Source organism: Myotis daubentonii, chromosome 8 (genome assembly GCF_963259705.1).
Source record: "Myotis daubentonii chromosome 8, mMyoDau2.1, whole genome shotgun sequence".
NCBI classification, from domain to species: domain Eukaryota; kingdom Metazoa; phylum Chordata; class Mammalia; order Chiroptera; family Vespertilionidae; genus Myotis; species Myotis daubentonii.
The window spans coordinates 75,211,700-75,231,657 of NC_081847.1; the positions used below are offsets into that span (position 1 = coordinate 75,211,700).

General features: G+C 40.9%; 1 protein-coding gene across 3 annotated transcripts in view; it reads right to left on the reverse strand.

The window, feature by feature from the left end:
* The window catches only part of DHX35 (DEAH-box helicase 35), a 65,381-nt gene extending 48,839 nt beyond the window's left edge, over window positions 1–16,542 (reverse strand). For all 3 annotated transcript variants that reach the window (XR_009454198.1, XM_059707079.1, XM_059707078.1), the window contains exons 1-4: window positions 16,421–16,542; window positions 9,528–9,661; window positions 7,308–7,400; window positions 6,126–6,203 (exon numbers count right to left, since the gene is read on the reverse strand). Coding sequence is in view for 2 of the 3 variants with exons in the window: in XM_059707079.1 (XP_059563062.1) it covers window positions 6,126–6,203; window positions 7,308–7,400; window positions 9,528–9,661; window positions 16,421–16,460 (345 nt within the window). In the remaining variant the exon portion in view is untranslated. The remainder of the gene's footprint in view (window positions 1–6,125; window positions 6,204–7,307; window positions 7,401–9,527; window positions 9,662–16,420) is intronic.
* Between the last annotated feature and the right edge of the window lie 3,416 nt (window positions 16,543–19,958).

Below are 19,958 nucleotides of genomic sequence, written 5' to 3' on the forward strand. Positions count from 1 at the left end.
CTATTAATATTACACGGTTACTTTATACACTTCTGGTTCTTTACAGAGAAAGCATGTGGTTTCATGGAAATTATCCATGGCTACAAATTTGGAACTAAAATCCAAACTGATTAAGAGCTGGGATCCCAAACCATAAATAGGAAAAATTTAAGTAACTGAGTCATCTCTTGTAATGTAAAAGGCTAAGTGGTTTCCAAACTGTTATCTCTTTTTTTACACACACATAAGACTTGGGAAATGTTTACCAGTAATTTCTAACCTGAAGACAATTAGAAAATGAACTTTGGGAAAAGTATTACACAGTAATTAAAACTCGGTACACAGCAAACATAACTCAAGGAAACAGAATTTCTTGTCCAGGTAAAGATGGCCCTTTCTCAGAGCTAATTTATAACCACAAAAGAATAAAACATACTATCAACCCAAAACTCCACCTTCAATGAAAGAAGGAAACACCAGGAGCCCAAACCATTACTTAGGAAGGACACTGCCAAATACTGTGAGGTCTGGACTGAGAAGCCCCAGCCTCCTCACAACCAGAGCAGGCTGCTGGCTCCCTTAATGTGTTGCCACCCTAAAGGCAGGTTGACAATCCTGTATTAGGAAGACAGAAGCAGCAGTGTGTCCAGGCCCTGAAGACATACAAAATGTCTCAGTGGGAGACCCACACTGAAGGCAAAGAATCACAAGGGAGAGGAATTGAGGAGGAAAGGCAGGCAATCAGGAGCAGGAAGCAAATCCCAAATCGGAGAGCCCAGAGAATTTTACCTGAGCCATTACAGACCTTTTAAACCATTAAGTAAGGAGTGTACCGCAAGATCCCCATCCGATCCCCCAGCAAAGGAAGATAAGAGATTTGGTGAGAGGCTACTCATTATCCAGTACAACCTCACAATTCTGCAGTCATTAAAAGTACTAGCACAAGCTAGCCGGTGTGGCTTAGTCGGTTGAGCATCGTCCCAGGGACTGGGAGGTTGCTGGTTCAATTCCTAGTCAGGGCACATCCCGGTGTTGTGGGCTCAACCCTGGTATGGGGCGTGCAAAAGGCAGCCAATCAATGTTTCTCTCCCTCTCTCTTCCATCAATAAAAACATTTAAAAAAAGACTCTGCCTAATTTGAAATAAATTTTAAAATACTAACACAAGCCCATTTCCTTAAAGCTAATGAAGAAAAAGGAAAGAAAGGAACACAAGCAAAAAAGCAGTTTAAAAAGAAACTTTAAAAGTATTACCCAAAAGAACAGAAGGAAATTTCAGCCAAAGAAATCCAGTTTCAAAGAAATCACAAGCTTAAGCTAAAAACAGTGTAAGGAACAGATGCAAAGTCAAAAAAGAGTCAAAGAGAAACAAGGTCTCAAACATACAGACCAGAAGCCAGTCAAGACACGAAAGAAACTGGGAAGGCTTTCCCCAAATTTGAGAACAATCCCTAAAATTTATACAATGCTATAAAAATAGCCAGTTACAAAATTAAAGGAACACAGTGTCAATAATAAAAAGCAAATCTGAATCAACCATGCTGGAGTAGCACTAAAATACTGCTCTACTTTCTCTGTAGGAAAATAACAGAAAATCATCCTATATAATAAAAGGCTAATATGCAAATCAACCAAACAGTGGAACAACTGGTCACTATCACACACACTGACCACCAGGGGGCAGACACTCAAGGCAGGAGCTACCCCCTGGTGCTCAGTGCACTTCCACAGGGAGAGCTCCGCTCAGCCAGAAGCCGGACTCGTGGCTGGCAGGTGATGGGAGTCTCTCCTGCCTCCAAGGCAGTAGGACATCCCCCAAGAGCTCCCAGACTGCGAGAGGGCACAGAACGGGCTGAGAGACCTCCCCCCCCAAATGCACTAATTTTGTGCACCAGGCCTCTAGTTGTCATACAAAGAGGTAATCAATGAAAAAGCAGTCAAAAATTGCATGGAACCAGCCTAAGTGCCCATCAGCAGATGAGTAGATTAAAACCCTTTGGTACATCTACACAATGGAATACTATGCTGCTGTAAAAAGGAAGGAACTCTTACCATTTGCAACAGCATGGATGGAGCTGGAGAGCATTATGCTAAGTGAAGTCAGTCAGTCAGAGAAAGATAAATATCACATGATCTCACTCATTTGTGGATTATAATGAACAACATAAACCATTGAACAAAAACAGATCCAGAGACAGAGACGCATCAATCAGATGCTCAAACCTCAGAGGGAAGGTAGGGGAGGATGGGGGTAAGGGGGAGAGATCAACCAAATAACTTATATGCATGCATATAAGCATAACCAATGGACACAAACAACAGGGGGTGAGGGTGAGGGCAGGATTGGGGGGGCGGGGGGGGAATGGGGGGATAAGCACACATTTGTAATACCTTAATCAATAAAGGGGGGAAATATTGCATGAAAAAAAATTTACAGAAATGTGTCAGTCAATTAATAAAAACACTGTTATTTTTCTTGATTTTTAAAAAATGTTGTGGTATTATCTGCTTTTTAAAATTATAATGTATTATAATATCTCCTCCCATTCTAAATATTCACTTCTCTATCTATTAAGAAAAAATAATCAAACAAATAATTATGAGACCTACGTAGAAATATAAAGGAATCAAAACAGAATACACTTGATCTTAGCCAAAAGGCCGAGAAGCGATAGGAATCAAAACAGAATAAATTTGACTACAAACAATCATGAAAATTGTGGACTTAAAGAAATTTCACATTGGGGGGGTAAGGACACATTTGTAATATCTTAATCAATAAAGGGAAAATAAAAAAAATAAAAAAAGAAATTTCACAAAACAAAGTGGAAGAGTACGTGATTCCAGAGATGGTGATAAATACTAAAAATAGACAAAGGAGATCTAATATATACTTAATTGATACTCTTAGAAAGAGAATAAAATAAATGGAACAGAAAAATTTTCCAAGATATAATAAAAGAAAATCAGCTTGATATAAAGAGATGTAAACCTGAAGGTTAAAAGTTCTTCCATATTTAAGAAAAAATGAGACAGCAATCAGCATCAAGACATCCTGGTGCAAAAACAATCTTTAAGGCATTCAAGCAGAAAAAGTAAGCCAGGAAGTAGGGGGGGAAACCCCCCGATGGACCTTAGACTTCTGCATAGTGATCCTCCATGCCAAAGGCAAGACAGCAATGTCTGCAGTTTCCAGGGAAAGACAGTGGAATCAAGAATTTTATATCAACAAAAAACACAATCAAACAATCCTGGGCATATAAAATTTAGCCAATCAAAAAATAAAGCAGGGAGGACCAAGATGGCGGGGGGAGAACCAAGATGGCGACATAGGTTAACGCCGGAGTTTGCTGCTTTGAACAACTACTTCAAAAGTGAAACTAAAAGACGGAACGGACATCACCCAGAACCACAGGAATGCTGGCTGAGTGGAAGTCCTACAACTAGGAGGAAAGAGAAACGCATACGGACACTCAGAGGAGGTGCAGTGCTGAAGTCAAATTCTGAGGTGCGGAGTGTGTGGAGCAGGCTGGCGACGGAGGGCACGGTTGGCATTTTCAATCGGGAGGGAATCGCAGACTCTGAGCTCCAGATACAGAGTCTTTAGGGACCCAGACTCAAACGGGAGAAGCGGGACTGTCTGGCTTCGGTCAGAGCGAGTGCAGCTTTCTCTCCCAGCTTTGCAGCGGGTGCTGGGACTCAGAGAGGCAGAGCCCCTGGGGACAGGACTGAGAGCCGCCATAACTGCTCTCTCCGGCCCACCCTGTTGATCCTGTGCAACCCGCCCCGCCCAAGCCCTGCACAGAGGCATTTGCCGGATAGCCTCAGGCAAAGGCTAGATTAGCACCTCCCTAGAGGACAGAAGTTCTCGCACTGCTGACACAGCTGATTCTCATAGCCACTTGGCCTGGAGGTCAAACCCTCCCTGGTATTAGCTACAACAATCAAGGTTTAACAATAAGACTGCGAACAAAGACCACTAGGGGGTGCACCAAGGAAGCATAACAAAATGCGGAGACAAAGAAACAGGACAAAATTGTCAATGGAAGATATAGAGTTCAGAACCACACGTTTAAGGTCTCTCAAGAACTGTTTAGAAGCTGCCGATAAACTTAATGAGATCTACAAGAAAACTAATGAGACCCTCGATGTTATATTGGGGAACCAACTATAAATTAAGCATACACGGACTGAAATAACGAATATTATACAGACTCCCGACAGCAGACCAGAGGAGCGCAAGAATCAAGTCAATGATTTGAAATGCGAGGAAGCAAAAAACACCCAACCGGAAAAGCAAAATGAAAAAGAATCCAAAAATGCGAGGATAGTGTAAGGAGCCTCTGGGACAGCTTCAAGCGTACCAACATCAGAATTATAGGGGTGCCAGAAGATGAGAGAGAGCAAGATATTGAAAACCTATTTGAAGAAATAATGACAGAAAACTTCCCCCACCTGGTGAAAGAAATGGACTTACAGGTCCAAGAAGCGCGGAGAACCCCAAACAAAAGGAATCCAAAGAGGACCACACCAAGACACATCATAATTAAAATGCCAAGAGCAAAAGATAAAGAGAGAATCTTAAAAACAGCAAGAGAAAGAAACTCAGTTACCTACAAGGGAATACCCATACGACTGTCAGCTGATTTCTCAACAGAAACTTTGCAGGCCAGAAGGGAGTGGCAAGAAATATTCAAAGTGATGAATACCAAGAACCTACAACCAAGATTACTTTATCCAGCAAAGCTATCATTCAGAATTGAAGGTCAGATAAAGAGCTTCACAGATAAGGAAAAGCTAATGGAGTTCATCACCACCAAACCAGGATTATATGAAATGCTGAAAGGTATCCTTTAAGAAGAGGAAGAGGAAGAAAAAGCTAAAGATACAAATTATGAACAACAAATATGCATCTATCAACAAGTGAATCTAAGAATCAAGTGAATAAATAATCTGATGAACAGAATGAACTGGTGATTATAATAGAATCAGGGACATAGAAAGGAAATGGACTGACTATTCTTGGGGGGGAAAGGGGTGTGGGAGATACGGGAAGAGACTGGACAAAAATCGTGCACCTATGGATGAGGACAGTGGGTGGGGAGTGAGGGCGGAGGGTGGGGCCGGAACTGGGAGGAGGGGAGTTATGGGGGGGAAAAAAGAGGAACAAATGTAATAATCTAAACAATAAAGATTTAATTTAAAAAAATAAATAAATAAAACAAAATGAACAATTCAAGATTGGCAAAACAAGAAAGTATTTAGTGATGAACATTAAAACTAACTAGAATTAAACACCTGTGATAGTTATGATTACAGAAAAGAATCTATATTTATAAATCTTGAAATAAGAATTATAGAACTGCATCTATAACAAATGGAGGAGGAAAAGATGGAAAGAATAAATGTGCTAATTTACTCTTTGAACAGGAAACTACCTATCACATAGTTTCAAAATAAGTAGCATCCTAAAGCTTTTTTCTAATCTTTTTTATTTGTTTTCAAGATTTAATAATCTTGTGGTGAACAAATATTGATCCAAAGTTCAATATATAACTACTCCTATTTCACTTCGGTTTCCTCTCCTGTTAAATTCAACAAAAGCAAATACATGGCTATGATCCCATTTTTATAAAATTACTTCTAGCCATCCAGCCAAACATTCAACTTTAGTGAACATAAAAGAGAAGCTTGGAATAATGTTCACAATGTTTACAATCTTTTTGCTGGATGGTGAGATTTGGGTTTTTTCCTCTTTATTTTTTTGTTTTTTGTTTTTGTTGTTTAACTTACTCTGTACTTTGTTATTACTTTAAAAAATTCATAATGTGCCCTGGCCGGTGTGGCTCAGTTGGTTGGGGAACATGAGGAGGAAGCAGATGGATACTTCTCTCTCACATAAATGTTTCTCTCTCTCTCACTCTCTCGCAAAATCAGTAAAAAATATAAAATTAAAAATTCATAATGTACAGGTGCCAATCTTATAAAAATAATCAGGTCATAGTTCTTTTTAAACTGAAGAATTAAATTCTTAAGGAGTAATGTCATATTCATTTGGAACTTTTAGGAAACAACAAAAAATAAGTCACTGAAATAGAAGACACAGATGGAGTCTTTGCAATACAAAAAGGAAAAACAGAAACTCACCGTAACAGCAGCCACTCTTCGAGGCTGGGTCACTCCTACAACTCTTCCTTCAGCAGTCCAGCCAGCTTCTGCAAGGTACTACAAATAAAATCACATCTAAGTATACATGTGACACCACTTCTCCAGAAACCGTCTCCCCGAGGTCACGCTGTATTGTGTTAAAATCACTGAGAAAAGAAATGACAGATGGTTCTTGTTCCGACAGATATTTTGGAAATTATTTTGCAAATGATGGTTCTGAGGCTTGGAAATGTTAGGCAATTTGTTTATGTTCACATCAGAGATGATAATCAGAAGAATCAAGGCAGAATTCAACATTCTGACTCCCCAGTCTTAAAAATTTTCATATACTATGGCTGCTTCAAGGAATAAAACCTATCCATGAGTCACTCAGAACAGTGATAAGAGGGGAAGGGGGGAAAAAGGAACAGAGCTAAATCTGCAGAACAAAGATTTTTAAAGTACACACAGGGATAGCTCAATGTAAATATCAACCATACAAATGTTTTAGATTAAATAAAAATAATTTGATTTTATATACATGTGTATATGCCATTAAATTATATTAGTATACATAAAATTTGACTATATGCATTTATCTGATTTATTTATATACTTATTTGTACATATATTTGTTTATGTGTTTGATTATATGCATTTTAAAAATCCAAAATGAATATTAAATATTGTTTAAAGTGATTATTTTATGTAACAGTTACTATAATACTTCTCACTAGCTTTTATTATTACTAATTATCATTATTCTCTGATAATCTCTCAGTAATTTAACATGACTACCTCTTCACATGTGTTCCTCTGTAATTCTATAATAATCAATTTTTATTTACAACTATAGCAATATTCATTTTACCCCTCCTCTCAACTACAATTATTTGAGGATAAAAACTATGCATTACACCTCTGTAATTCAGTCCCCATTGTTACTTTCAGAATATGGCTATTTAATTATTGTTATGGAATTATAATAAATCAAAGACTGTTACTTCAGTACTAATCAGAGAAATTGTGAGTTTAATAAAAGTTTAATAAAAATATGTCCAGTTAGGCTGAATATTTCTTCTCTGAGAGAAGATAGTAAAAATGCAAACGATTAAGTAGAGTTCTTGTTACAAAACCCTTCCAATCAAATCGAAGTGCAGACACATTTAAATACATACTCACTTGTGGGATCTGCGTGCTTTTCCCACATCCTGTTTCTCCAACAATCACCACTGTTTGATAGTTTTCTATCAAGTATAATATATGATTTCTAAGCTGAAAAAATAGAAGCATACATTGTAAAGAGCCATACATTTTCTCAAAAGATCTAAACAAAGACATTTAAACATTATGAAATGAGCTGTTCATTGCAAGAAAGTAAATTTTTAAAAGAACTATCAAAATGTATTTCCAACTCTTAGGTACTATTGGTGTCAGTATAAGCTAATACAATTCCAATTGAGTATAAAGTTATCCAAATATACATAATGCATACACATTAGTCCCATATTATAGATAAGAAAACAGAAGCACAGATAGTAAAGATCACACAGCACACAGATGATGTGTGTGGGGTTGACCGCGGTCCAGACACTTCCTCATAGCTCAAACTGTGTCCTCAATGGTGAGGAAGCAACAGTGAATCTACAAGCTCATCTCCTGAGGGTCAAACTGTTTTACATTCACACATACTGGATGAGGTTAACCACCTGAGAAAGAAATCCCGACTGTCAGTATGTGCTTAAATTTTTTGGGTCACAAGGAACTGAGCTACCCAGCCAGAGCCAAAAGGCTTATTTCTTTGATGCAGCAATAATTCATGCGAGAAAATAGGATAAAGACAATAGAAAATGGGCAAAGAACATAATAGTTCACAGAAAAGCAAGTTCAAATGGTTGGTAAAGTTATGAAAAATATGTGAACCCACTCATAATAAAAGGAATTACAAAGAAAAAAAATATTTTGGGCCATGTAAAACTCTAATGAAATAGCCCCTTGGCTAAATTAAGAAGGCTGCCATTTTATATCCATTTGGGAAAAGAACATATTAATAAAAGAGGAATTAGCCTGGCAGGTGTGGCTCAGTAGTTGAGCATCAACCCATGGACCAGGAGCTCACACTTGGATTCCCGGTCAGGGCACATGCCCAGGTTTCAGGCTCCATCCCCAGAAGGGGGCATGCAAGAGGCAGCCAATCAATGATTCTCTGTCATCATTGATGTTTCTAGCCCTCTCTCCATCTCCCATTCTATCTCTGAAATCAATAAAAACATTTTTAAAATGCTTATATAAGTAAATAAATAAAAGAGGAATGATTAGCAGTCTAGACAATGGAAATCCCTACGTGTAAGAACTTGGCAGCTTTCACCCAGCACTGTCCAGGTGAAGGAGAGAGTCAGGGGTGCTGGTGACCACACAACTTGGGTCATTGCAGAGGCACTGAATGAGGCAGGTATAGTTCATCACCCTACATCAGGGGATATTCAGAAAAAATATCCTTCGAATGGCCTTTGGCCCTGAGCTCCTTCCCAACTACAATATGGCTTCCCATATGGACTTGGCAACAGGGAGAAAGTGTGTCCATGGACTGGGCCCATCTGTACTGAAGAACCATGGCTCACTTTAAACAAACATATTCTGAATTCTTGTTTACACTTTGGTCTCTTGTGAGATGACAAGATACTAATGAAATCAACTGTCTGAATGTGCACATGGTGCGCAATAAACACACCAAAATCCTGTCACTGTCTCAGTGGGAGTTAACCTCTTCAACAGAAACCACCTCATATTCCAGTTAATCTTGTTTAAAGAAATAGCCTTTAAAAAGAAAGCCAATGCCCTAGCTGGTTAAGCTCAATGGATAGAGCATCGGCCTGCGGACAGGATCCCAGGTTCGATTCCAGTCAAGGGCACATGCCCGGGTTGCGGGCTCAAAGATTCTCTCATCATGGATGTTTCTATCTCCCTCTCCCTTCCTCTCTGAAATCAATAAAAAATGTAAAAAAAAAAAAAAAAAAAAAAAGCAAGCCAAAATTGACCATATGTTGGTAATCTGTTGAAGCTGGATGCATAGAAGTTCACTGCGCTATTTCCTCTATTTTTCTGTATGTTTGAATTTGCCCATAATTGAAAGCAAAGAGGAGAAAAAAGAACATCATTCCATTTCGTTCAGTTTTCAATATGGAAGATCTAACTGAAAAAAATCGTAAGGACTTTCCAGATGTATAAGGTTAACTAACACACATATTTTGAAAAGATAATGGCTTCAGATAAGGGTGTCTCTGAGTTCTTTGTGTTCTAAAGAATCATTAAGAGTAAGAAGACACTATGCGCTTCAGTGCCAAGCATAAAGTTCTTGCAGACACTTCAGGTCTACAGACTGAACATGCTTATTCAATGTACCTTGAACACTGGCAGCTTCTGCCTCTGCTGCTCTATGGAAAGGGCAGCATAAGGATTGTAAACAACGGTTGTTGCAGAGTTTTCAGCTAAACTTTGTCTCTCTTCAGAGATGCTGACACCTGGTCCCTCTGTACCTATAACAGAAAAAAAATTTTCAGATTCTCTGATGCAGTGAACAGAAAAATATGCAAAGGTTATAAATTCAAAGGCTAAGCTATGCAACAGAAGCAATGCATTTGATCTCACACTACTAAGTGATATTAAACTTTAATTTCAGGAAAGCATCTCAAAAAGTACCTATGAAAATACAAAGCTTCATTCTAAAAACAAAGGAGATACAATCCCAGTGGGCTCCAAAATGGCCACACACAACTGTATATTGCAGGAGACAATCTTTTTAATTCTGGCCTCCATGTCAGTATTATTACCCAGCACTTAATAAAAGTGACAGAAACCCAATGGGAATTAGCTGAGGCAAAGGATGAGTCCTTTTAACTGTAAGATGGCAGCAAGGTTCAGGGACAACAGTAATCAGGGACTCAAACACTGTCTGGGCTTCCTCCTCCTCTCATCTCTGCACCTCTCAACAAGTCCTCTCAGTCTCTTAGGGTGGCTTCTCTACAGGAGCTAAAATCAAGGCTGCTAACAGTGCCAGAGCGCAGGCTCACAGTTTCTTCACTAATCATTCATTCACTCACCCAACAGGAATGGAAGTGCAAGAGATACTGAATGAACAATGGGGAGGCAGGCACTCCCCACATGCAGCGTACTTGCTTCTTCTATTCTTCCCAATAGAACTTAGTGCATGAACTGGTAGGGGAGGCCCTTTTTCTCTCAGCTTAGGTCCAATGCCCAGCCCAACCCAAACAACCAAGATCAGTGAAGTGTGATGCAATAAATGGGAGATTCCATTTGAATCACAGAATTGAAAAGGTTGGATGGGAAGTGCTGTTTTAAGAAACCACATATTCCACAACAGCTTCTTAGTAAGCACAATGACAATCTGGTTCTCAGGATGTTGAAGAACAGGGAAGCTATATACTATAATGAAAAACTGTTCATGGATTTTTAGCCTGAAAAGAAAAATGCCTTAGGAGGAGCACTTTCATGATCGCTTCCCTAACTTTTTTTTTCTTCTATAACTTTTCATGCCAATTTGTTTGTGTAGCCCGAGGACAGAAGTAAGAATAATAAGTAAATGACACAGGGTTCAGAATTCAACTCAACATAAGGAAGATAGTGGAAGATATTTCTAAAAGTTAGGACATGGTACCTCTGTGAATCAATAAAAACCCTCCCTAGAAGTTCAAACACTTGCTGCACAGCCTTTTTTTTGGGGGGGGGGGGGGGGGGGAATTACCCAAAACTATTATCTCACAGGTATTTTGAGCTCAGAACCTGTGATGGTATGTGAAAGTACCAAATTCAAAGCTGTTGTCAATTAATATCGAGCATGTCTCCTTACAAAAGACTTCATCCAGCCAAACCAGGACTCATATGTAAATCCCCTTGCTTATTAACCTGCCACCTACCAATCTGGAACAATGCCTGCCTTTTTCTTTGGCCTCTCCCTGCCTCTGCTATGGGGGCCAGCGTCAGGTTTCACCTAAGAAGCTTCCCAAGAGGCTGCAACCCAACATTGCTGTATTGTTTTTGCCAAAATATTGACCTTTTTTCAACAAGATAAAAGATAAGATAGGAACTGGAACAAAGCCTGTGCTCAAAAGGGGCTTCCTTTCTTCTCCTGTTATACATGATAAATTATCATCACTATATCTTAATAATTTCTTGAAACCTTTACCCAAGAAAACCATTGCAAAGAATACCTTATCCTCATCAGCTCTGTTTATGTTCTGAATTCCCTCCTTTTCAAAACACATTTCAAACCTAAATGTCTAGAACATTTTAGCATTGTTCCTGCAAGGTCTCTTCTTCCCACACCAGGGTTTAACCCCCCGAGGTGTCTCCTTCACTACCTCACTTCTCCTGGTCCACCTCAGTATAATATTCTGGTATGAGATCTTTTACAAGAACAGCTGTTGTCAATCAATATCAAATATGTCTCCTCCTTACAAAAGACTTCATTCAGTCAAACCAGAACTGCTTCCCCCTTATGTACATCCCACGGCCCACTCTGGCTGCCTATGGTTGTTTTTCCCTTGGGAAAATTCTCTATGCTTATGTGAGTAACAAGTTTGTAATTCTTGCAAACCACAAATGTCTTCATTTTTCCACTTGTAAAACAAGAATGAAAATAGCCCCCACCCCCAATCCAGCATTCCCTCTCACACAGTTTTTCATTTTGAGTGGTGACCCATTAGTGAGTTATGAGATTAATGTAGTGGATCATTACTAGCATTTTGTAATAATGAACTAGAAATAGAAGAAAAAGTTGTACATAAACAGTATTGCTTTCTGGGACAAATGCCTTCATTTGCTTTCTGAAGGCATTTGTCCCAGAAAGCAATACTGTTTATGTACAACTTTTTTCAGGTGTGTGTGTGTGTGTGTACATGCTGGATCATAGTACAATATATTCTTTACTACAGGTCAGGTAAAAAAAACCTCCAAAGTTATTGCTATAAAGTTTTTATCAGGCACATAGTTAGCAATCATTAAATATTTGTTGAATGAATGAAGAAAAATGGCAGGCCCTTCTGATCCACTTGTACTAGTCAAACTTTTCTACAGAAATCTTAAGCAGCTCATACAAAGCTCTTAAGGCAGAGATCACAAACTGGTAGAGATCACAAACTAGTTACTCAAGGTCCCAAAACATGCCTTGATTAAAATGTTTGAAATAGTTCATTTAAAACATGTAAAAATTTCCCATTCAAATCTGGATATTTGGCTTAAAAACAAAATCTGGCAATTCTGAGCCCATATGACACCCAATCATTCCACCCATCTGACACCCTATCATTCCACCCAACAGTGTCACTTATTTAGACTGTCTGAAAGGTGCTTGTAGCTACCTGAGCTTATGACTCCCAGCCTAGAGGATATATTCGTGATTCCAACATCTAGACATATCTGGCCTCAACCACATTCTTGACCTTCACCATGTATCTCCCACATCCTACTTTCATACCTTGAACTTCAGTTTCTTCATCTGTAAAATGAGAGTGATACCAGATGATCCAAGTAAAAGTGACTAGCATCAAGTTAGGGCCCTATAAGTACAGTATGTTCTAAATCCATTCCCACCTCAGTTAATGATAACAGTTTACCCATTCCTAGACCAGTGGTTCCCACACTTTGATATAAGCTGGAATCAGCTGAGAAATCTTTAAAAAATACTAAAGCTTGGTTCCTAACCCTCCTGACTTCTGATTTATTGCCATGAGGTATGACAGAACAGCAAAATATTTAAAAGCTTCTCAAGTGATTCAACTACACAGCAAAATTTGAGAACTACTTACCTGGTCACCTAATCCAGAAATGAGTCATTACTGACTTCACTTTGCCCTCCATCTGCCTCTAAAATGTCTCTCCAATAAGGTCCCTCCTCTCTGCTCCCATGCCAAAATTAAGGATTTTAATATTCTTCCTCAATTTTAGTAGTACCTTCTCTTAAGGGTGCCCCTGACTCTAATTTCCACCCCTGACCATTCCACACAACACTGCCAAAGTTATATTTCTAAAATAAACCTGATCACCCGGAAGGCATGGCTCAGTGGTTAAGCTATGAACTAGGAGACCACCGTTCGATTCCCAGTCAGGCCACATATCCAGGTTATGGACTCCATCGTCAGTGTGGGGCGTGCAGGAGGCAGCCGATCAATGATTCTCTCTCAGCATTGCTGTTTTTTTCTCTCCCTCTCCCTCTCCTTTCCTCTCTAATATCAATAAATATATACTTAAAATAAACCTGATCTTGTCATCCCTTGCTTAAAAGCAATGAAGTCCAAATTCTTTAACTTGCCATGAGAGCTCTCATAGTGAGGCCCCTGTCTTTCTAGCTTCATCTTCTGCTATACCCCAAAATACAGGGTGGGGGAAAAGTAGGTTTACAGTTGTAAGTATGGAAAACAGTTTATTCTTGTGTTATTATTTATTACTAGTAGCCCTGCGCATGAATCTGTGCACCAGTAGCTCGCTGCCCCCCCCCCCTGCCATAGCTCTCCACTGCCTGCTTGTAGCTCACTGCCCCACCCTCCTGCTGATCTGTGATCCGGTTGTGATGCGGTCAGTCGTTACATAACGACCATTTGCATATTACATCTTTATTATATAGGATTGTATTATTTTCCATATGAACAACTGTAAAGCTACTTTTGCCCCACCCTATACACCCTACCACTTAACACTATGACACTACCCAATTATTTTGGGGTTTTTGGGTCATAGTTAAGGCATGCATCCCACTCTGCCTTTGTTCATGTTGCACCCTTTACCCAGAGCTCCATTTAGACAGTCTCCTACCTCTCTGTGGAACAAAACCTTATTTGTGCTTCAGTGTCCACCTCAAAAATATCTCTCTTTATGAAATACTTCTCATCCCCATACTCAATCTTTCCCTCCCCTCTATAGTACTTGCATATAATTACAATGGTTAATATGTGTCCAGGGCTAACAGCTTTACATGTACTCTCATTTAATCTTTAAAACAATCCTTGGGTAGATGTTATGCCCAACTTACAGATGGGGTAACCGAGACTTTCAGCACTTAAGTGAATTTGCCAAGTGTGGGGTGTGGTTATGGTGTTTTGGCCAGGTTCAAGCCTCGGACTAATGAAAAGACAGGGTCCTCTCATTGCCACGTGCAAGTCCCAGCTGGAGGGCAGGGCCCTCCCAGCACAATTAGTTGGCTGTGGTTGTAAGCTTGAACCTATGGTACGAACACACACCCCACGTGCCTTGTGATAGAGTTCGGGTGCATGTAGTTAAGTGAGGTTGAAACTCACGGGAATGCTGTAAACAACTTGATCACGCCCCTACTTTGCCTCGTGGCATCTGCTATAAAATAAAGACACGGCTTGTGGGCGCTGGCGCTGTCTTCTCATCAGGGAGCAGCGTCCCACCGAGACCCAGCTTTCGTTCTCTTGTCTGTCTTTTCTCAATCCTTACACCCCCCCCCCCCCCCCACTCAGGGTCACTGAACCAGGCTGAGCTGGCATGGCACATAAGGCGTCCTGGGGCTGAGTATGCCATGGCCGTGCCGGACCCCTACAGCCAAGTCACCAAGTTAGTAAATGGTAGTCAAGGATGGGCTCTGCTGCTTGACTCAAGCGCCCATTTTCCTTACCAACACCTTTTCGTGCCTCCTTTTAAAATCTCTTCTAAAGGGTACCCAACTTCATAGTATAATTGAGAGAATAAACCTTGAGAGCAAAGCAGAGCCCTGGTCTCCCAGATGTCTCCTGGCCACAAGATTTGGTGTTCAATAAGTATATTCTCAATGAATAAACTACATAATGGAATAAAACTCTTAGAGTAATCCCATGTTCTTTAACTAAAACAATATACGGGTCTGATTTTCAATAGTTCATTCAGGCCTTTATTATACTTAACACTCTGACCTATTATTAAAGGCCTGAATAAATAGAGGGTATCTCATTACTTAATGGGAGCTTAGTTTTGGCCGCAAGTAAGACTCAGGATGGATAACTAGCTTATGACCTGAAATGCTGAATCATAAAACTGTTAAGTGACAAACTACAGATTTTTAAAAAGAATGAGCACATTGCTGAAACCGGTTTGGCTCAGTGGATAGAGCATCGGTCTGCGGACTGAAAGGTCCCAGGTTCGATTCCGGTCAAGGGCATGTACCTTGGTTGCAGGCACATCCCCAGTGGGAGATGTGCAGGAGGCAGCTGATCGATGTTTCTCTCTCAAGGATGTTTCTAACTCTCTATCCCTCTCCCTTCCTCTCTGTAAAAAGTCAATAAAATATATTAAAAAAAAAAAAAAAGAATGAGCACATCCCTTGCAATGGTTTATCTCCCACATCACTTATATGCTTGGTCATAATTTCAGGGATCCACTCTAAAACACCCTTCAAAAGCTTTCCTTGTGTTACCTTCTCCGACTCATTTCATTTCTGCTGCAATATACTTTGCACATCCAGACCTGCAGAGGTGCAAGCGGTGGAAAAATGAAACTTTTGTTTTTCACTAGAAACTGACGGAAGGGGAGGAAGTAATGCATCTAGCAGGGTCTCGCGTGTAAACATTCAGTAAAATGCTGATGGGGAAAATTAAAACAAAACAAGCAAAGCATCTTGGGGCTGAGATTCGTGTTGGCCTGCAAGAGGCGAAGCGCGTGGCAGCCACCATGAAAGAGTTCACTCTCTGGCAGACGCTCGGAGTGGACTAGAAGGACCCTAAGACAAAAGAAGACACTTTCCCTTTTCGTGAGCACAGACTCTGTGCCAGACACGCGTGGTGCTCCTTATTCGAGCCCGCAAGGTGTTATTATTCTGCCTGTTTCACGGGCAGGAGCTGAGGCTCAGATCAAAGGCGCTCGGCTGCGGGCAGAGCGGACAACCCGAACACAGGGAGTCTGACCCCATCCATAGCTGAGCTCCTAAACCCTGAGCGGCACCGCCTGTCCGGTCACAGAGTCGCCCCAGGGCAGTAACAGGACACGCGTGGGCGCTTTAGCGTTTCCCCATCTCGCGGGTTGGGCAAGACAGGCATCAGGAGTGAGGTCAACGAGGCCTGGAGGGGCTGAGAGACTCGAACAAGGTCACAGAGAATTTCCGCCCGGGCTGGGAGCGGACCCCCGAGTCCCCGGACCCCTGTGGGCGCCAGAGCCACAGAGCCGACCAGCACCGGCCGGCCCGCGAGGTCAGGCCTGCGAGCAGGGCCGCCGGCCCCAGGACACCCGCCGCGGGGCCAAGACCAAAGTCAGGCCGCCGCCTCTGCCCAGCATTCCGCTAAGAGCCTTACCTGGTCGCCAGAACTTCACCGGTCCCACGGGCGCAGCCATGCTGGGGTGAAAGGTGACGAGAAGGCTCCACCCCTCCGTCGCGCGCCGGCTCGAGCCGGGGGGCGTGGCCCGCGGTGAGTCCAGGCTCCGTGGTTCCCGCGGTGTTACGGCCACGCCCCCCTTGGCAACCGCCCCTCTGGACCACGTGACCGGAGGCTCGACCTCCCCCCCCGCGAGCGTTCTGGCCCCGCCCCCAGGCCCACGTGATCCGTGATCCGCTCCGCCGCCGCGGAGAGCAGGGCGCGCTTCTCTGCTGTCTTCAGCTTTGCAGTCACTGTTCCAAGTGGTCTCTTTAGGAGCGTGGCGTGGCCTGGATGGCGGCCGCTCGCCTCCAGGGGCGAGCTGTGGGAAAAGACCACTGGCACGTAGTGGGCACGGAGACAGTGCAATTAACGGCTAAATACTGATTATGTCGCAAGCGATCTCATATCTCAGCTTTACTATTGCTCTTTTACTCTCCTCCATATTTTCAGGTCGAAGCATAATAACTACCTTGTGTGTTTGCTGGTTCAGTTAATTTTTATTGGGCGCCCGGATACTGCAGTTTTCAGTCCCTACCTTCGTGGAGCTTTTGTTCCGGTGGGTGAAGGCAAAAGTGAATAGGAAGTAAATGCTTGGTAAACAGTAGTGTTTATTACTATCAGTAAACGAAACAATGGGAGACAGTATAGAAGACTTCAGGAGCCTTGAGAGTAATGCTGAAAAAAAGGGATAAAAACGGTTTGGAGTAAGAGGATTAGAAATGAGTATGTCAGTTGGGCTAGGACACTAATCCAGTGTCTCCTACAATTTGACTGCTCATATGCTTCAAATGCTTGTTAAAAATACAGATATTAGTCCCCAATCCATTCTTTTTTTTTTTTTAATATATTTTATTGATTTTTTACAGAGAGGAAGGGAGAGAGATAGAGAGTTAGAAACATCGATGAGAGAGAAACATCGATCAGCCGCCTCCTGCACATCTCCTACTGGGGATGTGCCCGCAACCTAGGTACATGCCCTTGACCGGAATCGAACCTAGGACCTTTCAGTCCGCAGGCCGACGCTCTATCCACTGAGCCAAACCGATTTCAGTCCCAATCCATTCTTGAGTCAGAATCCTCAGGGGCAGAGGCCTGGAAACCTGCGTTTTAAGAAGCCCCACAGATAATTCGTTTTTATCAAGGAGCTTGAGAAAGAGTTCACTAATCCAAAGGAGAGGTAATACTAGTAAGTTCAAGTAGAGGACTATTTTATGGGTAGGCAACTAGTTGAAAGGAAGTGTGAGGCTTCAGATTAGAGCTGTGAAGGAATTTCTGCACTCTTTCAGAGAAATTACATAGTCATGGAAAGGTCAGGGGTTGGAAACATGTAGACATGATTTGGAATCCTAACTTTGCCATTTCCTAGTTCCTACCTGTCATCTAATATTTAAAAAGGTTGTATTGAATGAGATAACATGTAAAGTACCTAACAGTGTAAGACCTAGCATGTGTCCCAATTCAATCAATGTTAGCTCTCCTTAACTCAAATAGAGCAAATTCACCAAAAGGAAAAAAAAAAATCTAAATTTACATGCATACATTCATTTTCCAAATATTTTATTTCCATAATAATAAAAAATAGGATTCAATACCTGATAATCCCTCTGCCTAGAATTCTCCATACATTCTTTAAAATATCCTCATAATGGTCAGCTCTAAGAAGACTTCTCTAAACTCACTATCTGGCTTCAGCATCCCCCTCTGTAGGCTCAGACCTGTATGCTCACTTTTGTGGTGAACTTACTTAGTTGAACTATAGTTAATATCCAAGTATTACACTGAAAGCTTCTTGAGGACAAGGACCATGTCACATTCATATTCCTAGCCCAGGAACAAAGTGCCTATTGAGTAATATATATGTGAGCACCATTCATTATACTTATTTTTTGTTCTTCATAACAGTGATCCTTGTTTTTTGTTTTTTTTTGTCTTATTTCACTAAAGGCCTAAGTACAGAAAACAGAGTTTATACATGAATACAAGGGAAATGCAATAAATGCCACTTTTATTATTTCTGTATTTTACAAATTACTTAGGTGGTTTCTATAAAGAAGCCTTCCTATTTATAAAGAGACCGTAAAACTAAAAGAGACTTTAGTCAACATCTAGTCTAGGACAGCATTTGCAATCTTATTCCCCAGAATGTCATCAGTTTGGCTCAAATAAAATCTTATAATTGTTTTTTAACCTAAATACTCTGTTTTATAGAAAACAAACAAAACAAAACTGAGGCTCATGGAGGTTAATAGGACTTGGTCAGAATCAATGAGTTAATTTTGCACCAGAACTGAAACTAGAACTCAGGCTTTCTGATTTCCAGGCCAGTGTTTTTTCAACCACATGGACCATTTAAAGCCATTAGAACTTAGCTCTCCTAGGTGTGAATTAATTTATCTGTCTCAGAAAGTTCTCAAAGCCCAGCTGTCCTTAGTGGGTTGTTTTGTTTACAGATGTCTACTGGAGAAAGCTCCTAAGTAATAACATGATGTCGATGGTTTGATTTTACTGTCAAAAACTAGGAATGGTCTCAGTAGACTATCTTATCCTTCCTAATCAACTATTTTCAGAAAGAATGGCCTAAAATAACAACTCTAAAATGAAAACCTTTATGTCTTGAGATGGTAATCAGAATTTATTTAGTTTGTTGCCAACAATTCCATGAAAGTTTGATCATTCTGTTACATAAGGGTTACATTTTGCAACTTCTGAATGATAACAGGTTTTCTAGAAAGATGCTCCTCAAAATCATGTTTCATGGTAGATGAGATAAGTTTTTCTGTGCCTATGGTAACTGGTACTTTCTGCCTTGAACCATATTCTGTCTAACCATCTTGGCCATGTTTAGGAGGCAGATTTAGCACTTTTCATCTTCGTACCATTTAAGGCTTTTATGTAACAAGTGTTATTCTCACTTAAGCAAAAATGGCTCATAAAAGCCCAAGAGTAGTTGTGACTTGAGACACAGCTGCATTTGTGATCATATCATTCTCTCTTCTAGTGACCTAGGTGTCATGCAATAACTAGATGGCCATGTCAGTTTAGCCACCACATCCTCTCGACATCAAGTTTCTTTCCAAAAGTACCTGGCCATATATCCATCCTTGAATCAGTCACAAGGGCCAACGACTATGATGTGCTGGCTTACACCTAGGTCACCCACTCCACCCCAAGTCAGGTGTGGTCAGCTTCACCAGAACCATATGGCCTAACAGTTGGGAACAGAATGCTTCCTCAGAGAGAAATTTGAAGGTAAGAGGATGAGAGGGCAAATGAATGAAGTAAAAATTACAGATGTCCATACCACCACCTATGTAGTCATGTGCTAGAACTCTTGGCTTCCTAAGAAAAATTCTAATTTCCCTTGAGTCTGCTTCATCAAGCCACATCAGAGAGAGCTACCTCCCAGCCTGAAAAGAGGTTGTCCTTTGTAGAATTGCTTTTACAGAATTGTACTATACTGGGATTTTCCACTGAG